The sequence below is a fragment of the Schistocerca gregaria genome, chromosome 4 (assembly GCF_023897955.1).
Source record: "Schistocerca gregaria isolate iqSchGreg1 chromosome 4, iqSchGreg1.2, whole genome shotgun sequence".
Taxonomy (NCBI): Eukaryota; Metazoa; Arthropoda; class Insecta; order Orthoptera; family Acrididae; genus Schistocerca; species Schistocerca gregaria.
Genome location: NC_064923.1, coordinates 676,919,438 through 676,936,172, shown reverse-complemented (window position 1 = coordinate 676,936,172; position 16,735 = coordinate 676,919,438). Strand labels below are relative to the sequence as shown.

General features: G+C 42.4%; 1 protein-coding gene across 1 annotated transcript in view; it reads right to left on the bottom strand.

Annotated features, from left to right (window-relative positions):
• Positions 1-16,735, bottom strand: part of LOC126267865 (odorant receptor Or2-like) — a 95,384-nt gene that overhangs the window by 36,864 nt on the left and 41,785 nt on the right. Inside the window, exon 5 of the mRNA XM_049973174.1 lies at positions 4,419-4,521. Within this exon, the coding sequence (XP_049829131.1) occupies positions 4,419-4,521 (103 nt within the window). The remainder of the gene's footprint in view (positions 1-4,418; positions 4,522-16,735) is intronic.

Below are 16,735 nucleotides of genomic sequence, written 5' to 3'. Positions count from 1 at the left end.
ATGGTTGGACAAATAGTAGGGGCAACCAGCAGCGAGGTAAACACATGAGACGATAAGAGAGTAATGGTTGGACAAATAGTATGGGCAACCAGCAGCGAGGTTAACACATGTGATGATAAGAGAGTAATGGTTGGACAAATAGTAGGGGCAACCAGCAGCGAGGTTAACACATGAGACGATAAGAGAGTAATGGTTGGACAAATGGTAGGGGCAACCAGCAGCGAGGTAAACACATGAGACGATAAGAGAGTAATGGTTGGACAAATAGGAGGGGCAACCAGCAGCGAGGTAACACATGAGACGATAAGAGAGTAATGGTTGGACAAATAGTAGGGGCAACCAGCAGCGAGGGAAACACATGAGACGATAAGAGAGGAATGGTTGGACAAATAGTAGGGGCAACCAGCAGCGAGGTAAAAACATGAGACGATAAGAGAGTAATGGTTGGACAAATAGTAGGGGCAACCAGCAGCGAGGTAAACACATGAGACGATAAGAGAGTAATGGTTGGACAAATAGTAGGGGCAACCAGCAGCGAGGTAAACACATGAGATGATAAGAGAGTGATGGTTGGACAAATAGTAGGGGCAACCAGCAGCGAGGTAAACACATGAGACGATAAGAGAGTAATGGTTGGACAAATAGTAGGGGCAACCAGCAGCGAGGTAAACACATGAGACGATAAGAGAGTAATGGTTGGACAAATAGTAGGGACAAGAGGGGGAAGCTCCCCATCTTGCCCCACCCCGTCTTGCCCCCTACAATGCCGTCAGCTTATGTTACGCCTACAAGAACACTATTTATTGAACATTGACTACTGACACAGCAGTTTACTGTTAATAAGACATACTATTCAATGCTATATATACAGTCTGCACAAATGTTCACGAAACACATGTTTTAGGACCTCGAAAGGTGTAAAACGTTGCAAGTCAGTACAACAATTGTAGGTACCTTCCAAAGCTCAGAGAAAGCGCCGCGAAACTAAGGTTCAGCAACATCAACGCACTGGGACCTGTGTGTTGGTGATGTTGACGTAGCTATCCACAGACGGAAGCACTCTAATTGTAGCTTATAGCCCTTCCCCGTCTTACCCCATCCCCCGTCTTGCCCCGTCTTCCCCTAAATAACTGCGCTCTGTTGTGCTTATGTAAAATGTGGCAGTTAATTGAAAATAAAATGAAAGTACGTACAGTTGTTCGTTTTACTATTCAAAAGACATGGAAGTAGTCATAATTAAAAAGAGATATTAGTGAATTTTGTAAAGAAACCTGTGTTCTCTTGGCTGTCAATCCGAACACTGGTTTGATATAGTTTTCCACAGTAGTTTTCCATGCACACGACTCTTCATCTACGCATAACTTCTACAGTTTACATCCATTTTAAACTTGATCTCCTTCTACAATTTTAAATCCCACCCTCGCCCCTCCCCCTACACACTTCTCACTATTATCAAGCTGACGATTCATTGATATCTCTCAAAGCGTCCTACCATCTAATTATTTCTCATAGTCATGTTGTTAAATGACCTTCTTTTCTCCCCAGTTCCACCGTTCCTACTCTTTAGTTATCCAGTCCAACCTTCTAAGTTTCAGAAATCTCCCGTAGAACGAATAAGGGATCTGCTATTCTTCGTTTTCATTTGTCTTTTTCAAAAATTTCGTTAATCAGCAACGTGCAATAGCGTTCTCAGGTGCAAACATGTACGCTTTCGAGTCTCTTACGCGACCCACAAAGGAATGGTGGGAGGGAGGGAGCCTGTAGCTGGCAGAGTAGCACTTGCGCCCTACGTCCTCAATTATTTGTTGGCAGTATTCCAGTCTCTGTCATCCCCTACAGTTTTCACCCTTGTCAGCTTCCTCTAGTAGCCTGGAAGTTTCTATCTGATGTCTTAACAAATGTCCCATCAACAAGTCCCTTCTCTTTGTCAGTTTTCTCCTCATTTTCCTTTCGTTGCCGATTCTGTGGTCAACCATCTCATTTCTATCCGTTCACCTAATTTTCAGTATCCTTCTGTAGAACCACTTCTCAAACGCTTCGTTGTGATTTTGTCCCATTTTCTAACTATGCATAATTTACTTCCTTACAATACAGTGGTCCAAACGTACATCCTCAGAAATTTCTTCTTCCAGTTAAGGTCAATCTTTGATATTAATAAATTCCTTTTGGCGAGGAAAGATCACTTCGTCCGTGTTGGTCTCCTTTCTATTTCCTCCTTGGTTCAACTATCATGCATCACTTAGCTACCAAAGTAGTTGAAGTCCTCTACTTCATCTAGCTTTGATATTAAGTTTTTTGGTTAATGTCATTTCTCGTACTCTTCATCACATTCGTATCTCTTTGGTGTAGCTTCAGCCCACACTCTGTCCTCATTAGAATACTCACAGCAATGAAAACTTTTGTATTTGTTTTTCACCTTGAGCTAATCTTATCAGTGATAACGTTTCACCCTGAAGTTTAATTCCACAATTGAAGTTTCCTTTTCTTTCCGCCATTGCTTCTTCAACGTTTATATTGAACTGTGGGGACCACAGAGTGAGTTTGTTCCTGATACCCTTTTCAATCTTTGTTTTCTGTTCTTATTGTTCCCTCAAGATTTTTTTTGTACACATTGTCATTACACTTTTCCCGGTGCCATCACCCACATACCTATCTGACACAAATATTCCACACATCTTCTCCTTCCCCCTCTCTCCGTCTATCTTTGTCCAGCCCATTTTCCTACCAACCTCCTCTTTCCTCATGGTTTTTCTTCCACTCTCTCTGACCATCTCCACTTTCTCTTCTCCTTGTGGACCCTTTCTCCTCCTCTCTCTACTGTTCTCCTCCTTGTCCATCTTTCTGCCAATCTCCTTCACCCTCTCTCTCCATCCACCACCTGTTCCTCCTATTTCTTCAAACCTCCTCCTCTGCCCTTTGTCTGTTCACCATTACAGTGCCATCTACCAGAAAGTGAAAAAAGTGGTCCAACTAAAACATTCATATTTCTTTACGTGCTACACGAATATGTGATAAAAATAGGGGTTCTTATTTTAAAAAACGCAGTTGATGTCCGTTTGACCTATGACAGCGCCATCTAGCGAGCCAACCATAGCGCCTTCAAGCTAGACGAGTTTCGTTCTTTGTAGTTTTTTCGTTTGATGCTTATTTCGTGAGATATTTGGCCCGGTCACTATCAATGGACCGCACTGTGTAAAGCATATAGGCTCGAAGCGGAAAAAAAGTGTTGTTGTAATGCGAAAATGGATCGATTTATCTGTCTCAATTGATATGACCATTGGCTTCGGGCCAAGGGTAGAAGCATTTCGGAAATGGCTAATTTTGTAAACTGTTCGCTTGCCGTCGTGGCTAAAGTATGCCAAGGATAGGAAAATGGCGCTATCCAAAACAGACGCCGACACAACTGTCGTGGAACAAGGGTCATAGAAATCAGGGGTGAACGAAGACTTCGGAGATCTGTATGGGTGAACATAAGTGAAATTGTTGGTCAGCTTATCACTCATATGAACAAAGGGGCTAACAACAGAATCTTTACGACCATTCAGTGAATGTTGCTGCGTATGAGGGCCTCTGCAGCAGGTATCTTTTCATGCACCCATGCTGACTGTTGTTAATACGCGACGGAGGGTAGAATCTGCACGCCCGTACCGCAGGTAGACGCCCACTGAGCGGCGATAGGTGGCCTTTTCCAACGCAACATGTTTTTATGCTCCATCGGACGTAAAACTACTGAAAGCAAACATCTTGCAACAATCGTCAGCAGGGTAAGGCCCAAAGGAAGGAGCGTTGTGGTCTAGGCGCTGTCCTCGTGGCGTTCCCTTGGTGATCTCGTCATTCTGGAAGACGCAGTGGATCAACACCAGTAGCATCTATCCTTGGCGATGACGTCCAACCTCTACAGGCAGATTGTTTCTTCTCGACAAGATGGCACCTATCAGCAAGACAACGCCACGTGAGACACAGCTCGCGCGGTACGTGCTGTTCCTGGCGCTGGATTCTGATTGCCTCCACATCCCTGGCGGCACTTTCTGGAACCTTATTGACTCTTTTCCTGAACTTCAAAAGTTGGCTACTCAGGCTTTTGACAGGTGGTGCCATTACTGTGACTGGACACTGGGCGTAGCACCAGAATGAACAGCAACCAATACAACGGCCAATAAGGTTGCAATATCGATTGGATCAGTGTTATTAAGAACAGTCCACGATTTTTGTTACCACACAAATTTCAAGTAATCGTATTGTAACTCGTTGTGTCTTAGATTCATAAAAATTTCTTCATGAAGACGTCACTAGCAGCCCAAACACAGTTGAAAGAATGAATGACACACATTTTTTTCTATATCTGTAGTATCACTTTGAGACTTGTTAGACATTACTGCACCTACTTTCTTTAGAATGAAAACCAATAGACTACTTACATTGGCTATGGCGACGAATGCGGTGGCACTGATGGTGACCATGTCCATGAGGAACTGTCCCAGAATGATTGGCCCCAGCAGGGAGCTCAGGTGCTGCACGCAGCTGCAACAACATATGTCGGCGTTGAGGAATTTCTGTTGAAGTGTTGAGTTAGGTTTTGAACGGAAAAGGAATCAAAATTGTTCAAATGGCTCTGTGCACTATGGGTCTTAACATCTGAGGTCATCAGTCACCTAGAACGTAGAATTACGTAAACCTAACTAACCTAAGGACCTCACACACGTCCATGCCCGAGGCAGGATTCGAACCTGTGACCGTAGCAGTCGCGCGGTTCCGGACTGAACCGCCTAAAAGGAATCAAAAATGTTCCTGTAATAATGGTTACATTCCATCACAAACTTAACTTTACTTGAGATTAGAGAGGATAAGACTTTGCGACGTTTTGTCCATGCTTTGAGATTAGAGAGGATAAGACTTTGCGACGTTTTGTCCATGCTTTGAGATTAGAGAGGATAAGACTTTGCGACGTTTTTGATAGGGATTTGACATTCTACAACAGCCTGTCTAAATCAGGGATGAGCAAACGAGACATTGCCGGCGCTGATACTCGCTGTTGGCCATATCACCTGCTCACGATCCCTCCGCCCCCCTTTCCGATTATGACAGCCAGGAGTTACCTCAAAACTTTTCCAGCACCGTTCTTTACAAATTGACACTCTTACAGCAACACAGGCTGTAGACCTGTGTCGTTAGCACTGTCTATGTTAACGTCTCGTTTCTAGTAATATGATAGAATTAGTGAGGAAAAAATGGATGCGGAAGAATTAACATACTCAGAAATAAAATTTATTGGCTCCTAATGCTTCAACCCACAGTTAGGAGAAGATTCATTTTTTATTGAGACACAAACCGGCCCTCAGTGTTGATTTAGAATGTAAAATTTTCGTTGTTTTCCAGCTGTTTCATGATAAATTAGTCGCCAATTTACTTAAAATCGAAAGCCGAAATTAAAGAGCTAAGACGTAATACAGAGAGAGTGAAGATGGGTGATTTTTTCCACCGTGCACAAACTCTAGGGACTGACCGGTCTAATGAAATTATGTCCGGAAATAGGTTTCTATGCTAGAGAACATTTATTCAATTATACTTTGTTACAGAGACTGCGGCCTGATACCCGCTTTACCATGCAGCCACAGTTACAGTATACATGGTTTCCTCCTAGAGGGTGGTACTTTTCCTCATACGTCATGTCCTAGCGCTCTCTGTTGTCGTTGTAATTGGTGATGTTACCATTCACTTCCCTTGCTGATTTACGTTGCAGTCGGTGTGATACAGTGTTGTACACAATGGTTCCGTATTCGAATCGAGAGCTTGGGGACACGATGTTTACTTACGTAAAGACAAATGGCAACGCGCGGCCTGCAGCAAAGTTGTATCAGAACAGCTATCCCCCGACGGCAACCGCAAGTGTTTCGCCGTTTGTCTGAAACAGGGTCGTTTCAGGAAGCAGGAAAACATTTCGGATGTACCAAACACGTTCGGACTTGGAGTGAAATGTGATTAACACTGTAGAAGGCGACGGCGTGTCAGTACCAGGCAATTGGCCCGCCAGTACCGGATAAGCCAGACGACCATGACAACAGTTACTTCTCTCCTCACGTACAGCATATGCAGGGCTTACTAACGACAGAGTTTCCACACAGGGAGCAGTTTTGTCACTGGTTTCTTCACCAGGCAACCACGAGTCTGGGATCAGTATCGTCCATCCTCTTCACAGATGAAGCGCGCATGGCGCCGAGTGGTATCTTCAACTTCTATGTGATATTGGGCAGAACTCTCATGTAATCATGACAGCGAATCATCAGCATCGATGCAACCGGTATGCGTGGGCCGGGATAAACGGCATCCTTATTTTAGGACCAGTCTTCATGCCACGTCGCCATAACAGCCGCAACTATCTGCGCTTTTTGTTGGTGACATTGCCTCCCCTGCTAGAAGAAGTGCCATTGATGATTCGAAGGGTTTTGTGGCAGATACATCTCGGTGCTCCAGTCCAGTCCGTCGTTAACGTCCGCATCACAACCGTGTCTTTCCTGGTTGATAGATCGGACGAGAGGATCCGACTTCACGGCCTGCTCGTTCACCGAATCCCAACCCGTGTGTTTTCTCGTTATGGGGCCATCTCAAAAGTATCGTGAATGCAGAGCTTCAAACGGCTTCAAATGGCTCTGAGCACTATGGTACTTAACGTCTGAGGTCATCAGTCCCCTAGAACGTAGGACTATTTAAACCTAACTGACCTAAGGACACCACACACATCCATGCCCGAGGCAGGACTCGAACCTGCGACCGTAGCAGCAGCGCGGTTCCGGGCTGCAACGCATAGAACCGCTCGGCAGAGCAGAGCTCATTCCAGACGTGGAAACACTCGAGCGGCGTATTCAAGCTGTCTTTGATGCTGTTCAGTTACAGTCTGGCAGACTGGACATGTGAGACAGAACACCCTACGGCTCCTAAGTGCATGCGTTCAGGCACATGGAAACTATTTTCCACACATACTGTAACTGTGGTACCACAGTACAGCGCGTATTATGCCAAGGCAACATGTCGACACTGTAGAGCACGTTGAGTTACAACAGCTATGTGAGGCGAGCGTGTGAAGGCATTGCTAATTACGCATATAAAATTTTTTAGTGGTTTTCTTTAGATTTCTATTCTTTTTATTTTGTTCATATGGGCATTTCAAATTCTTATTATGTAACATTCTACTGTGGTTTTAAAATATAAAGATGTAATTGTGATTATTTCATTTGCCAATGGATAAAGATGTTTCTTGCTTTGTACCTGTGGTAAAGTCTGTAAAGTTCTCTTTTGGAATATTATTAATTGGGAAAAATGCAGTCAATTACATTTATAAAGATTTATGTAATTTACGATATCGATATAACATCTGTAGACAGGGGACAGCGATAGTGATATCGATAGTCGAAAGGTTGTTGTGTAGTAGAGGGAATGGTGGGCGGTGTATCTGTGAAGCGTGCGCGGAAAATAGTACTGCGTTTTATGAAAAGCACACGTAATTGTATGGACAGTGATACCGGACTATCAGATTGTTAATTCTCTTTACCACTGCGGTTTGTAATGCCATCGAAAGCGAACTTTAAGAGCAAATAAACCGGACTGTGAAAGTGCCGCTAACAATACGTTGTTGTGGCCGACACGAACAGTTCTTTTATGCGAATGAACTTTGCTGGTATTGGTTTTGGGTGGTGGAACTGTTGTCTATCACATTCTGTCAAGCCGTGAAAGTGAAGCCTTAAATTAACTGTGCAGTGTAAATGACTTTCAGTCACGTTGTCGAAGTTTGAAATGCGAGAACAGAGTGGACATTGTTTACGGTGTGCTTCACACACAAGAACTGTGTATTTGTGGCTAAGACTATATGAATGTGATGAACTTTGTAATTATGGACGATAGCGTCACGGACAGTGCATAAAGTGTAAAAATGAGCAATGTCTACGTAATGTACTTTGAAAGAGAGGACATGTGAACAACGATCGTATACTACCGTCTTGTGGTTCGTTAATCACCACGGGGTTAATGATACAGCTGCGCCGGAACTTTATTTGCGTTTCGCCGGAGAAGATTAACCAGCGGAACTGCCTGTATCCTGCTCTCATCATCGTAACCCGCCGACATCGTACTCCCAACACCACACTTCGTATGCAACAAAAAGTTAAGAGATTTCGCCGAACGCTATCCCCTGAACTAGGAACTTTCTTTCTGTATTAAAAGTATAAGAATTACACACTCTATTCAAATAAATTCTTTGTTTCCTTTATGCTTGCTTTCTGCTAACGAAAACAAAATTACAATCCGTGAATTAAAAGTTGCCTGGTAGTCATTGTTGAAACACCAGTAAATATAAACTTCTTCCTCTCATTAGAACTAATTCTCCTTACATGTCAAAATTATTGTAGTTATTTAAAGTATTTATCTATTGTTATGAGACTAGACATATGACAGTGACTAATAAGAGTATTTTGTCGAGAAATATGGCGTCACGCGAAAATTACGGCGACCGTCATAATTGCTTGCGTTCTGACCAATAACGTAAAAGCTGCTATTCCCGTATTGGTGCATTTCCTGACCTGAGCGTGAATTATAAATGTTATCTGTCAAATAACGTAGGGACTGTTTACCCAGTAATAAAAGTTTTTGATATTGTATTGCTACGAGTCGTAGTATTAAGAGACACTGGTTAAACTCAAAAGTGGGTAGATGTATGGTGAACCCCCGCCCCCACCCCTCCCCCCAGTGTTCATGCAATTATTAACAGTATTGTGAACGTCTTTCCTTCTCCAATACTCCTTGATATTAGTGAACATTTCATAAAGACATTTGTGTGTTAGGTTTTCTCTTTTTTGTCTCCCACGTGTGAACACGTGGTGAATAGTTCTGCACACGATATCTAAATTGAACCAGAAGTAGCATGGCCTGCGTTTATTGTTATTCTTATTTGTAAATCAAGGGGTTGCACACTGAGTTTTATGAATTTTATTAGTTTACGGACGGGAGGCCGCTTTAATAAGGCGCATCCACAAGTAGTTCATAGTTTGCCTTTTCGATATATTTACATGTTAGCTATTGGGTCCCGTCTCTTACCTTTCACTAATTATTAGAGTAAATTATGTTCTGAATGGTCAGCTCCCACCTTCCTTTGTCCATTTCGAACGCCAGTATTGTGGGTGACTGCTCAGTTTAGGCCATATCCCCCCTACGCCCCTCAGTCTTGTATTAACGTTCATAGGTAAAAGATATGTATACTCAATAATTATACTTCGTTTGTGCAAGTGTAATTTCGATTTGTAATAAATTGTGGAGCTTTTAATCCGACATTCAATGAAAAGTGTTAACCCCGTTTACAGAAATATCAAGGAAATGCTAGCATTGCAAGGCCCCCTACTGACAATGCTCCTCTTAAGACGATAAAATTGATTGTAAATCCAATGAGTAGTTTTTGTTTGATCGTGGTGGAATTTTTTTATGAAGTCAGATAGACGATTCTTGCGCCATGCCCTGATCCTTTCTGATGCGCCGACTACTCTTGTATGTGGTGATCTGTATCAAGCCCAGTCCTCCGTTCTAGATAATGTAAAGTCACCCTGATAGGGCAGTTGTGAGCAAAATCCACATTATGTGGTGAAAGGGTAGGCCCTGCCATTCCCCATCACTTTTAATGGGCAAGGCACCTCTTTTAAATCTTCAGAGGTTAAGGAAACGTATCACACTTAATGCCTAAAGTGACAGATAACTCGATGTACAGTCGTGAGAGATCGAAGCCGAGACAGAACGACTTTTTTAAGTCATCATACGAGCTCGAATCTCCTTAGTTTCATCTTAGTGGTTTTCCGACAAGATATGTGTAGAAGGGTGCAACGTGTTGACTAGAAACGTACGTCCCAGGAATTTTAGCAGTAGTTTTCCGCAGGAATTATATGACCATTTCCGCGACTTCGAACTTACTAAACTAACTAGTGGCAAAACATACTGTTTTTTCGGATATTCTGTGTTGCCTCTATTAACACTAACTGGTAATGACTTCAGACTGAAAAGAGATAATGAAGTGTCTGGCGAAGGAGGAATGCGTGAACTTCCTCTGTCGTAACTGGATGACGGTTCCTGAGTACTTATCCAATGAATCTCAGTACGGCACCTACCTTTCCTTCGATTAGTTGTGTGTGGTCGTTTTTTTCTAAATCACCTCTAGGCATACGCCCAGCTATTTGATGGACTGACAGTGATTTTTTTGCAATCGCGTAATCAAACAATTATAGCTGTTTATACCCACTCTATAAGATTTGTTTGTGTTGTGCGTTATTCCCACTTGCTCAACAAAGCGTGTACTGCGTGAAGGGCTTCTCTATATAGAACAGAATCATTCACCAATAATCTTCACAACCTTCAAATTTAAGTACATATGTGCCATCATGTTTTAAAATGATTGCTTCCGCCTATGGCTGTAACTTTATTCAAGATATTTTGTCACTACAGAACATTATGTGTTTCTGATAGCACTCTAAGGTGTCTTTGGGCCAACGAAACAGTTTTGCTGTTTGCCACCTAGCTTGTACTTCAATCGATGTACGAATATACTGGAGTGAATAATTGCACATTAGCACCTTTATGGGAATAAAAGTATAAATCAATACTTTGAGTAACTTGTAATGGTTTCTGGTGAGAATTTTACGAATAATTCTGCATTACGCTATCTGATCTCTTGAGATGTCTGAATTCTGTGGCATGTTGCCCAAACTGACTGCCAGGGTTGCTGTGCAGTTGTATGAGACGGAGATTAGGATCCCTGTTCTGGAAAAACTGTGTTCAAGGCTACAGTCCAAAGCGTGTTGCGAAATAACTCTCTCAGTGGAATTCGAGAACTTGTGGTTTGTTGATAGTGCGGTTAAATAGCTTCAATTATTACATCAGTAGGTTTGAAAATTGCAGGATAGATGAGCACGAACTTTTAGCACATGTAAATGACGATTTCGGTTCCGCGGAGGTCCTCCCGTAGATAAAGAGAATTATTAAAAAGCATGTGTACAGCAGTTATTATCAACTCCAAGAGGCAAAGAGTAAAAATACCACAATTCTCTTTCTCCCTTATAACTGTCGACTCAGTCGTTTCGAGACTAGGATTTTCCATCTGAAAATGGTTATCTGACACCAATGAAAGTTTATAATATCATTAGTGGAATCCCTTACACCGCCTGGCAAAAAAGTGAAGCTTCTAGAAGAAGTAGTGGGACGCCAGTATTACTCCGTATACGTTTACACATCCGCGGGTATGTAAATGATTTGCGCTGTAGTTTTCTGTGACAAGAGCTTCCACCAGAGTACAATACTGTTGTTATTCTTTAGTTTTGTTCCCAAGCCGGGCAGAGTATATAATGGGTGGTCACCGCATGGAGATACTACACGTACGTGTGACTACCAGAAAGTAAGATCTACGTATTATACACTTCAGTACATGTAACGCTTATACATTCGAATCTGCCACGACCAGAACGTACCTTCTCACTGGAGATGTTCGGTATGCCCTCTGTGAGTACTGATACATGCATCAACCCGCTGTCGAAGTGAATATCCGACGTGTTGGTTTATCCCTGGAGTACTGCATATGTTTTCATAAGCATCCGAGAGCAAGTAGTGGACTCCCTGCAATGTGTTACGTCTTCCCGTACCATTGGTCGGAGACTAACAGGAGACATATTACGGAATTATCATCCCATGCGTACACTGCTGTTCGCACAACTCGATAGGCTGCATTTGTAGCACAGAGGTGACCGTGAAGCATGGACTGCTGATGATTAGAGACGCATTTTGTTCAGCGATGAGTCTCGATTCTGTACTATCCCAGATGACTGCCCTCGGTGACTAGGGTACAAACCTATGGAAAGGTAGCATTCATCTAATGTTTTATAGAGACGGTGTGTTATTACTGGCATCATTGGGTGGGGTGGCATGGGGTACATCATCAGGTCATAGCTGATAGTAATTGAGGGAACTGCAATGGCACAACAGTACATCACAGACATCCTGCGTCGTCATGTGATACTTCTCACGCCACAACTGTTAAACAAACACTGAAGTGTTTTCTTGATGCTGGCACACTAACATAGCAAGAAAAGTCCCTACATTTGTATCAGACAGAACATATGTGGGACCAGCTCAGTAATCAACTCCGTTCCAGTGCCAATATGTGGGATATCACAGACCATTTGCAGCAGTTGTAGGCCAGTTTGCCTTAGGCAAGATTACAATGGCTTTATGACACCCTTCAAAACCAAATCAGTGCATGTATTCATGTTGCAGTATGGGACTCACCGTCACACAGGTAAATGGTTTATATTGTCGGGTTACTTGTAAATCTAACTCAATTTCTAATCATCGACATAACATCATATATTTAGAGAGGACAAGTTACTCTCTCACCTGTTTATCGTATAAGGGAAATCATTAAAGATTTTGTTACAGCCTGATGTACCTTGAGCGAGACTCTAGAAAGATAACGGCCTGAGGAGATGTTGATGGAGCCTGGAAGAGAGCTATAAGCATGAGGTATTTTTATGGTTCTTAGCCCACGGAAACAGCATGTTGGAGTTGAAAGCAAAAGGCGGCGAACCCATCTCTCAATAAATCTTGCCAGACAGGCCCACAGCTGTACAGGGTACAATGGGCAGCCCCTCGTCGAGACAGGTCTCCAGCAGCAATACCTGCCATGGTGCCAGCCAAAGTCTGGGCTGGGGGCGATGGTCTGAGGGAAAACGTCTACACAGTGGAGTCATAAGCCAGGCATTGTGCGCAGAGCCACACATAATAAAAAATAACAAGTTTTCATGTTTGCTAATACTGCAAATAGGCTTGTTACCACATCCATTGGCCGCCTCGGTTGTATAAGAAACTCTGGCATCTGAGAAATGTTAAGAGATAGAATCTTTATTACACTTCATAGCTAGGACTAACAGTCTCCAAGGCAAAGGCGATTTAGATAAAGATCTTTAAGATTGTATCTCTTCTCTTGTTGCCGTGGAAAGCTATACGACTTTGGAGAAAATCGTCTTCGCCCTCTGCAAAAATTAAAGAAACCAGTAATTAGCGGTTTCTTTTTTTTTCCAGAGACGCAGGTTTCTTAACTCTTGCCGTGCTTCGACATGAGTTTTTTCTACCATGTGCGAGGGGAGATCTAGCGCCGCTGGAGCCCTATGATTAGCTCAAGATAGGTTGAAGGCGGTGTCGTTCGTGCAGTTTGTGGGGAAACGGATTTTCTTTCTGGAGAGGTGCGTAGGCACTCGGGCGTGGGACTTTGGTCTGGAAGCACTTCTAGACGAGACTCTCGCATGTGTGGTTGGTACTTCAGACCTTTCCTGAGACTGACTTCACTGGCGAGTAGTTTCTACTGGGGAGCCTGTGGTGAAGTTCTTAGTGTACCGACAGTGTGACTTCAAACGTCTCGGACTGCCCGTTTGCCGAGGGCACACTAATTCGTTTTTGGTTTAGCAGTCTTATATGGTATCCTTGTGTGCTCTGGCATATAAGTGAGCCAAATAGGTCCTTGGTACGACCAGCGAAAGGGAGTGTTGCACACTGAAATCTACCTTGATTTTGGGGCTCTGGTAGAGAGTAAATTGCGATCCGTCTGCCTGATCGCTAGACCGTGAGATTTTTGCACTTCTTTCGTGGCCGCGATCGATTCACAGGTGCCGCCTACACGTCTTACCTCCTGCGCCGCACACATCTCGCCAGCTGCAAGTTACATAGCCGCACGAAGCAAACAGGGTAGTGTAACTCATCATTTCCTGTAGCACTTAAGCTCACTAACAACTACAAACAAAAAAGTAAAAATGCTGCTGATATTATTACAAAATGTAATGTAGATTTAAGAGCCACTAATGTATAAGGTTGTGGGTTATGATGTATAAAACAATTGGACAGAACAAAGAATTTTTTTTAAGCAGGGTAGTGTACTGCCCCTCCAGCATTGTCAGCGCGTACAGATCTCAATCGCCACTTGCTCTCAGCAGCACCTGTATAGAGAAACTTCAGTAGATTTGACCAATCAAAGTCTGCTCAGCGTCAGATCAATTCAGATAGCGTTATCCACCTTTTTAGAGCCAGAGTTAAACCGTCTTTGTCAACACAGGATCCTTGTCCAGTGTAGTCTTAAACCACCTGTTAGTTGTTTACGGTATTCTATCAATTACTTGTTTAGCAAAAGTTATGTCTGTTTTTTCTTTTGAAAAATAAATGTTGTTTGAACACTAAAAATATGATAACCCAATCAATCATTTAAATAGTCCCCACTAGATTTAACTTTCAATATCATCTCAATCTGCGACGTTTCATTTCGTTTCCTCCTTCAGTTCCGTATTCTTCCTTTATTTGTGTGTATAATAGATCCTTGAAACATTGGAATAGTGTGACCAACGTCCGTCTAAATGGGATAACTTTTTTCGGGGTTCGCCGCTTTAATGTTTTATGTTCCGTAAAACTTCCAACGTTTTTATGTTTTTCTTGGTAATGACGCTCCCTAGTTATCCTTTCCTATGCCGCCATTTAATCAGTTGGTTCATTTTAACTACTCTAATCTCAGTGAAATATAGGAGCAGTCGTTTCAACAGTGTACAGAATTTCCGTGAAGTTGCCATGGTAGCATCACGCACTCTGATGTAAGCTATTTGAACGGTGGTCTAAAGATATATGAATTTTCATGACTTGGTCTACGACCCACATAAGTTTTATAGACATTTAAAAATAACTGTTTTAGCTACTGGCGAAATAAGCGTGTTGCAGGCAGAGCGATTATAGTCTAATAGATTACGATTCTTCCGAATGCAAAGCTCCTTGGAAAACTTTCAAAGAAGATGAGTCACATAAAAAACTTTTTTTTTAAGGAGCACATTTTTCTTTTAATCTGTCGTTTATGAATTATGCCCTTGGTTATTAGAGCGACATGTGATTGGAATTGATCTCAAGAACAAAGCTCTTCCGCATTCTTTGAGTGTAATATCTGATAACCCTTACTTCTGCCAACACGACTGACTTGAGCAATTTATCACTAGTTCCTGCATATTACTGAATTGATGGAACAGTGCTAATCTTGATGTGATCCGCAATTGATTCTTGTTTATATTAGCAAGAAACCAGCACAGATGTACTGATGCACTTTTGTTTGTAACGACCCGTTTCATTCAACAAAATATCATATGGCTACACTTCCAATAACCTTCATTGAAAATTTTCACAGAGTTATGCCAACATCATCAATTAAAAAGCCTAGTTATCTCACGTAAGATAACTATTCTGAAGTCATGATACTGGCACAACCCTGAGAGTATTTCTTTTGAATACAGTTGGCTGTGTACATGATGACGTTCTTTTGAACTAAATCGTTCGTGACATTATAAATATAATAAATTTTTATGAGTATAGCTATGGTGGATCTTATTAATATTATTGGTTAAGCACTAATGGCGCTTATGCGTACTGCCTTGTGGTACCAGACAGACAGAATTCCAGAACATTTCAATGTTGGGAGGTGCCGAGTTTGGGGAACACTCGCCCGATTTTGTCTTCTGTTGTGTGTCAGGAGTACTGTGTAATTTAATCCAGTCGCCTCTAGTAGTGTGCTGATTGCCTGAATCGAACATTCGTTTCACATCAGGAAACAGAACTCTGTTTGAAACTGCAAATTTAATATGACGTCAGAGATAAAAAAAAATGTTATTTGTTCAGCGCAGCTCTCAGATGTCTTGTGTACTTAACTTAGAAGCAACGGGCTTCAAAATATGTTTGGAAACTTCCTGGCAGATTAAAACTCTCAGCGGGACAGGAACTCTAACCTGGTATACCCCTTCAGTGACAAAGCCCTTATTTACTGATCTACCCAGGTACTGGATAGGTCAGTCAATAACATCATTGCCCCGAGACGTAGGTACTGGGTTCGATTGAGTTCCTGGCCCGCTGACGGTAATAATCTGCCAAGAAATTCAAAATAGCTCTAACTCCACTTTAGGGTGAAAGATTCACTGAAAAACATACTGTTTGACGTAATACAGGTTGTAAGAAAAATGCACGCCCCAAATTACAGAAGATATTTCCTCGTGTGAAGAAATTGTGTTATATGAACATGAGTCTGAAAACGCTTTTATTCCCATATTAAATTTTATTTTCTACAATCATTTATGATGTAAAACACACACCAACAGAATACACCACCATACCACACGCAACTCTTCATCACAGTAGATATTCAATATACCCTCCGTGAGCACTGATGCATGCATCAACCCGTCATCGTAGTTAATGTCGAATGCGCTGATGTGTCCCTGAGCACTGATGCATGCATCAACCCGTCATCGTAGTGAATGTCGAATGCGCTGATGTGTCCCTGGAGTACTGCGTACATTTCCGCAGCTTTCCATAATACGTGCACGGAGTCTCCGAATATCTTGTATTGGGGTTCCATGCACAAGAGCTTCCAAATGCCCCCACAAATTAAAGTCCAGTGGGTTTAGGTCCGGGCAGCGTGGAGGGCAGGCAGTCGGTCCATCTCTACCCATCCATCTGTCACCGAATCTATTATTTTATTATTTTGAAGCTGTCGGACATTAACGCTAAAATGAGGAGGTACTCCAGCGTGCATGAAGTACATGTTTTGCCACACTGCTAAAGACACATTTTTTAACATTTTCTACGAAATTTCGATAATCCTTGGGTGGAAGAAAGTGAGGACCTACAAAAACAGTCACCAACC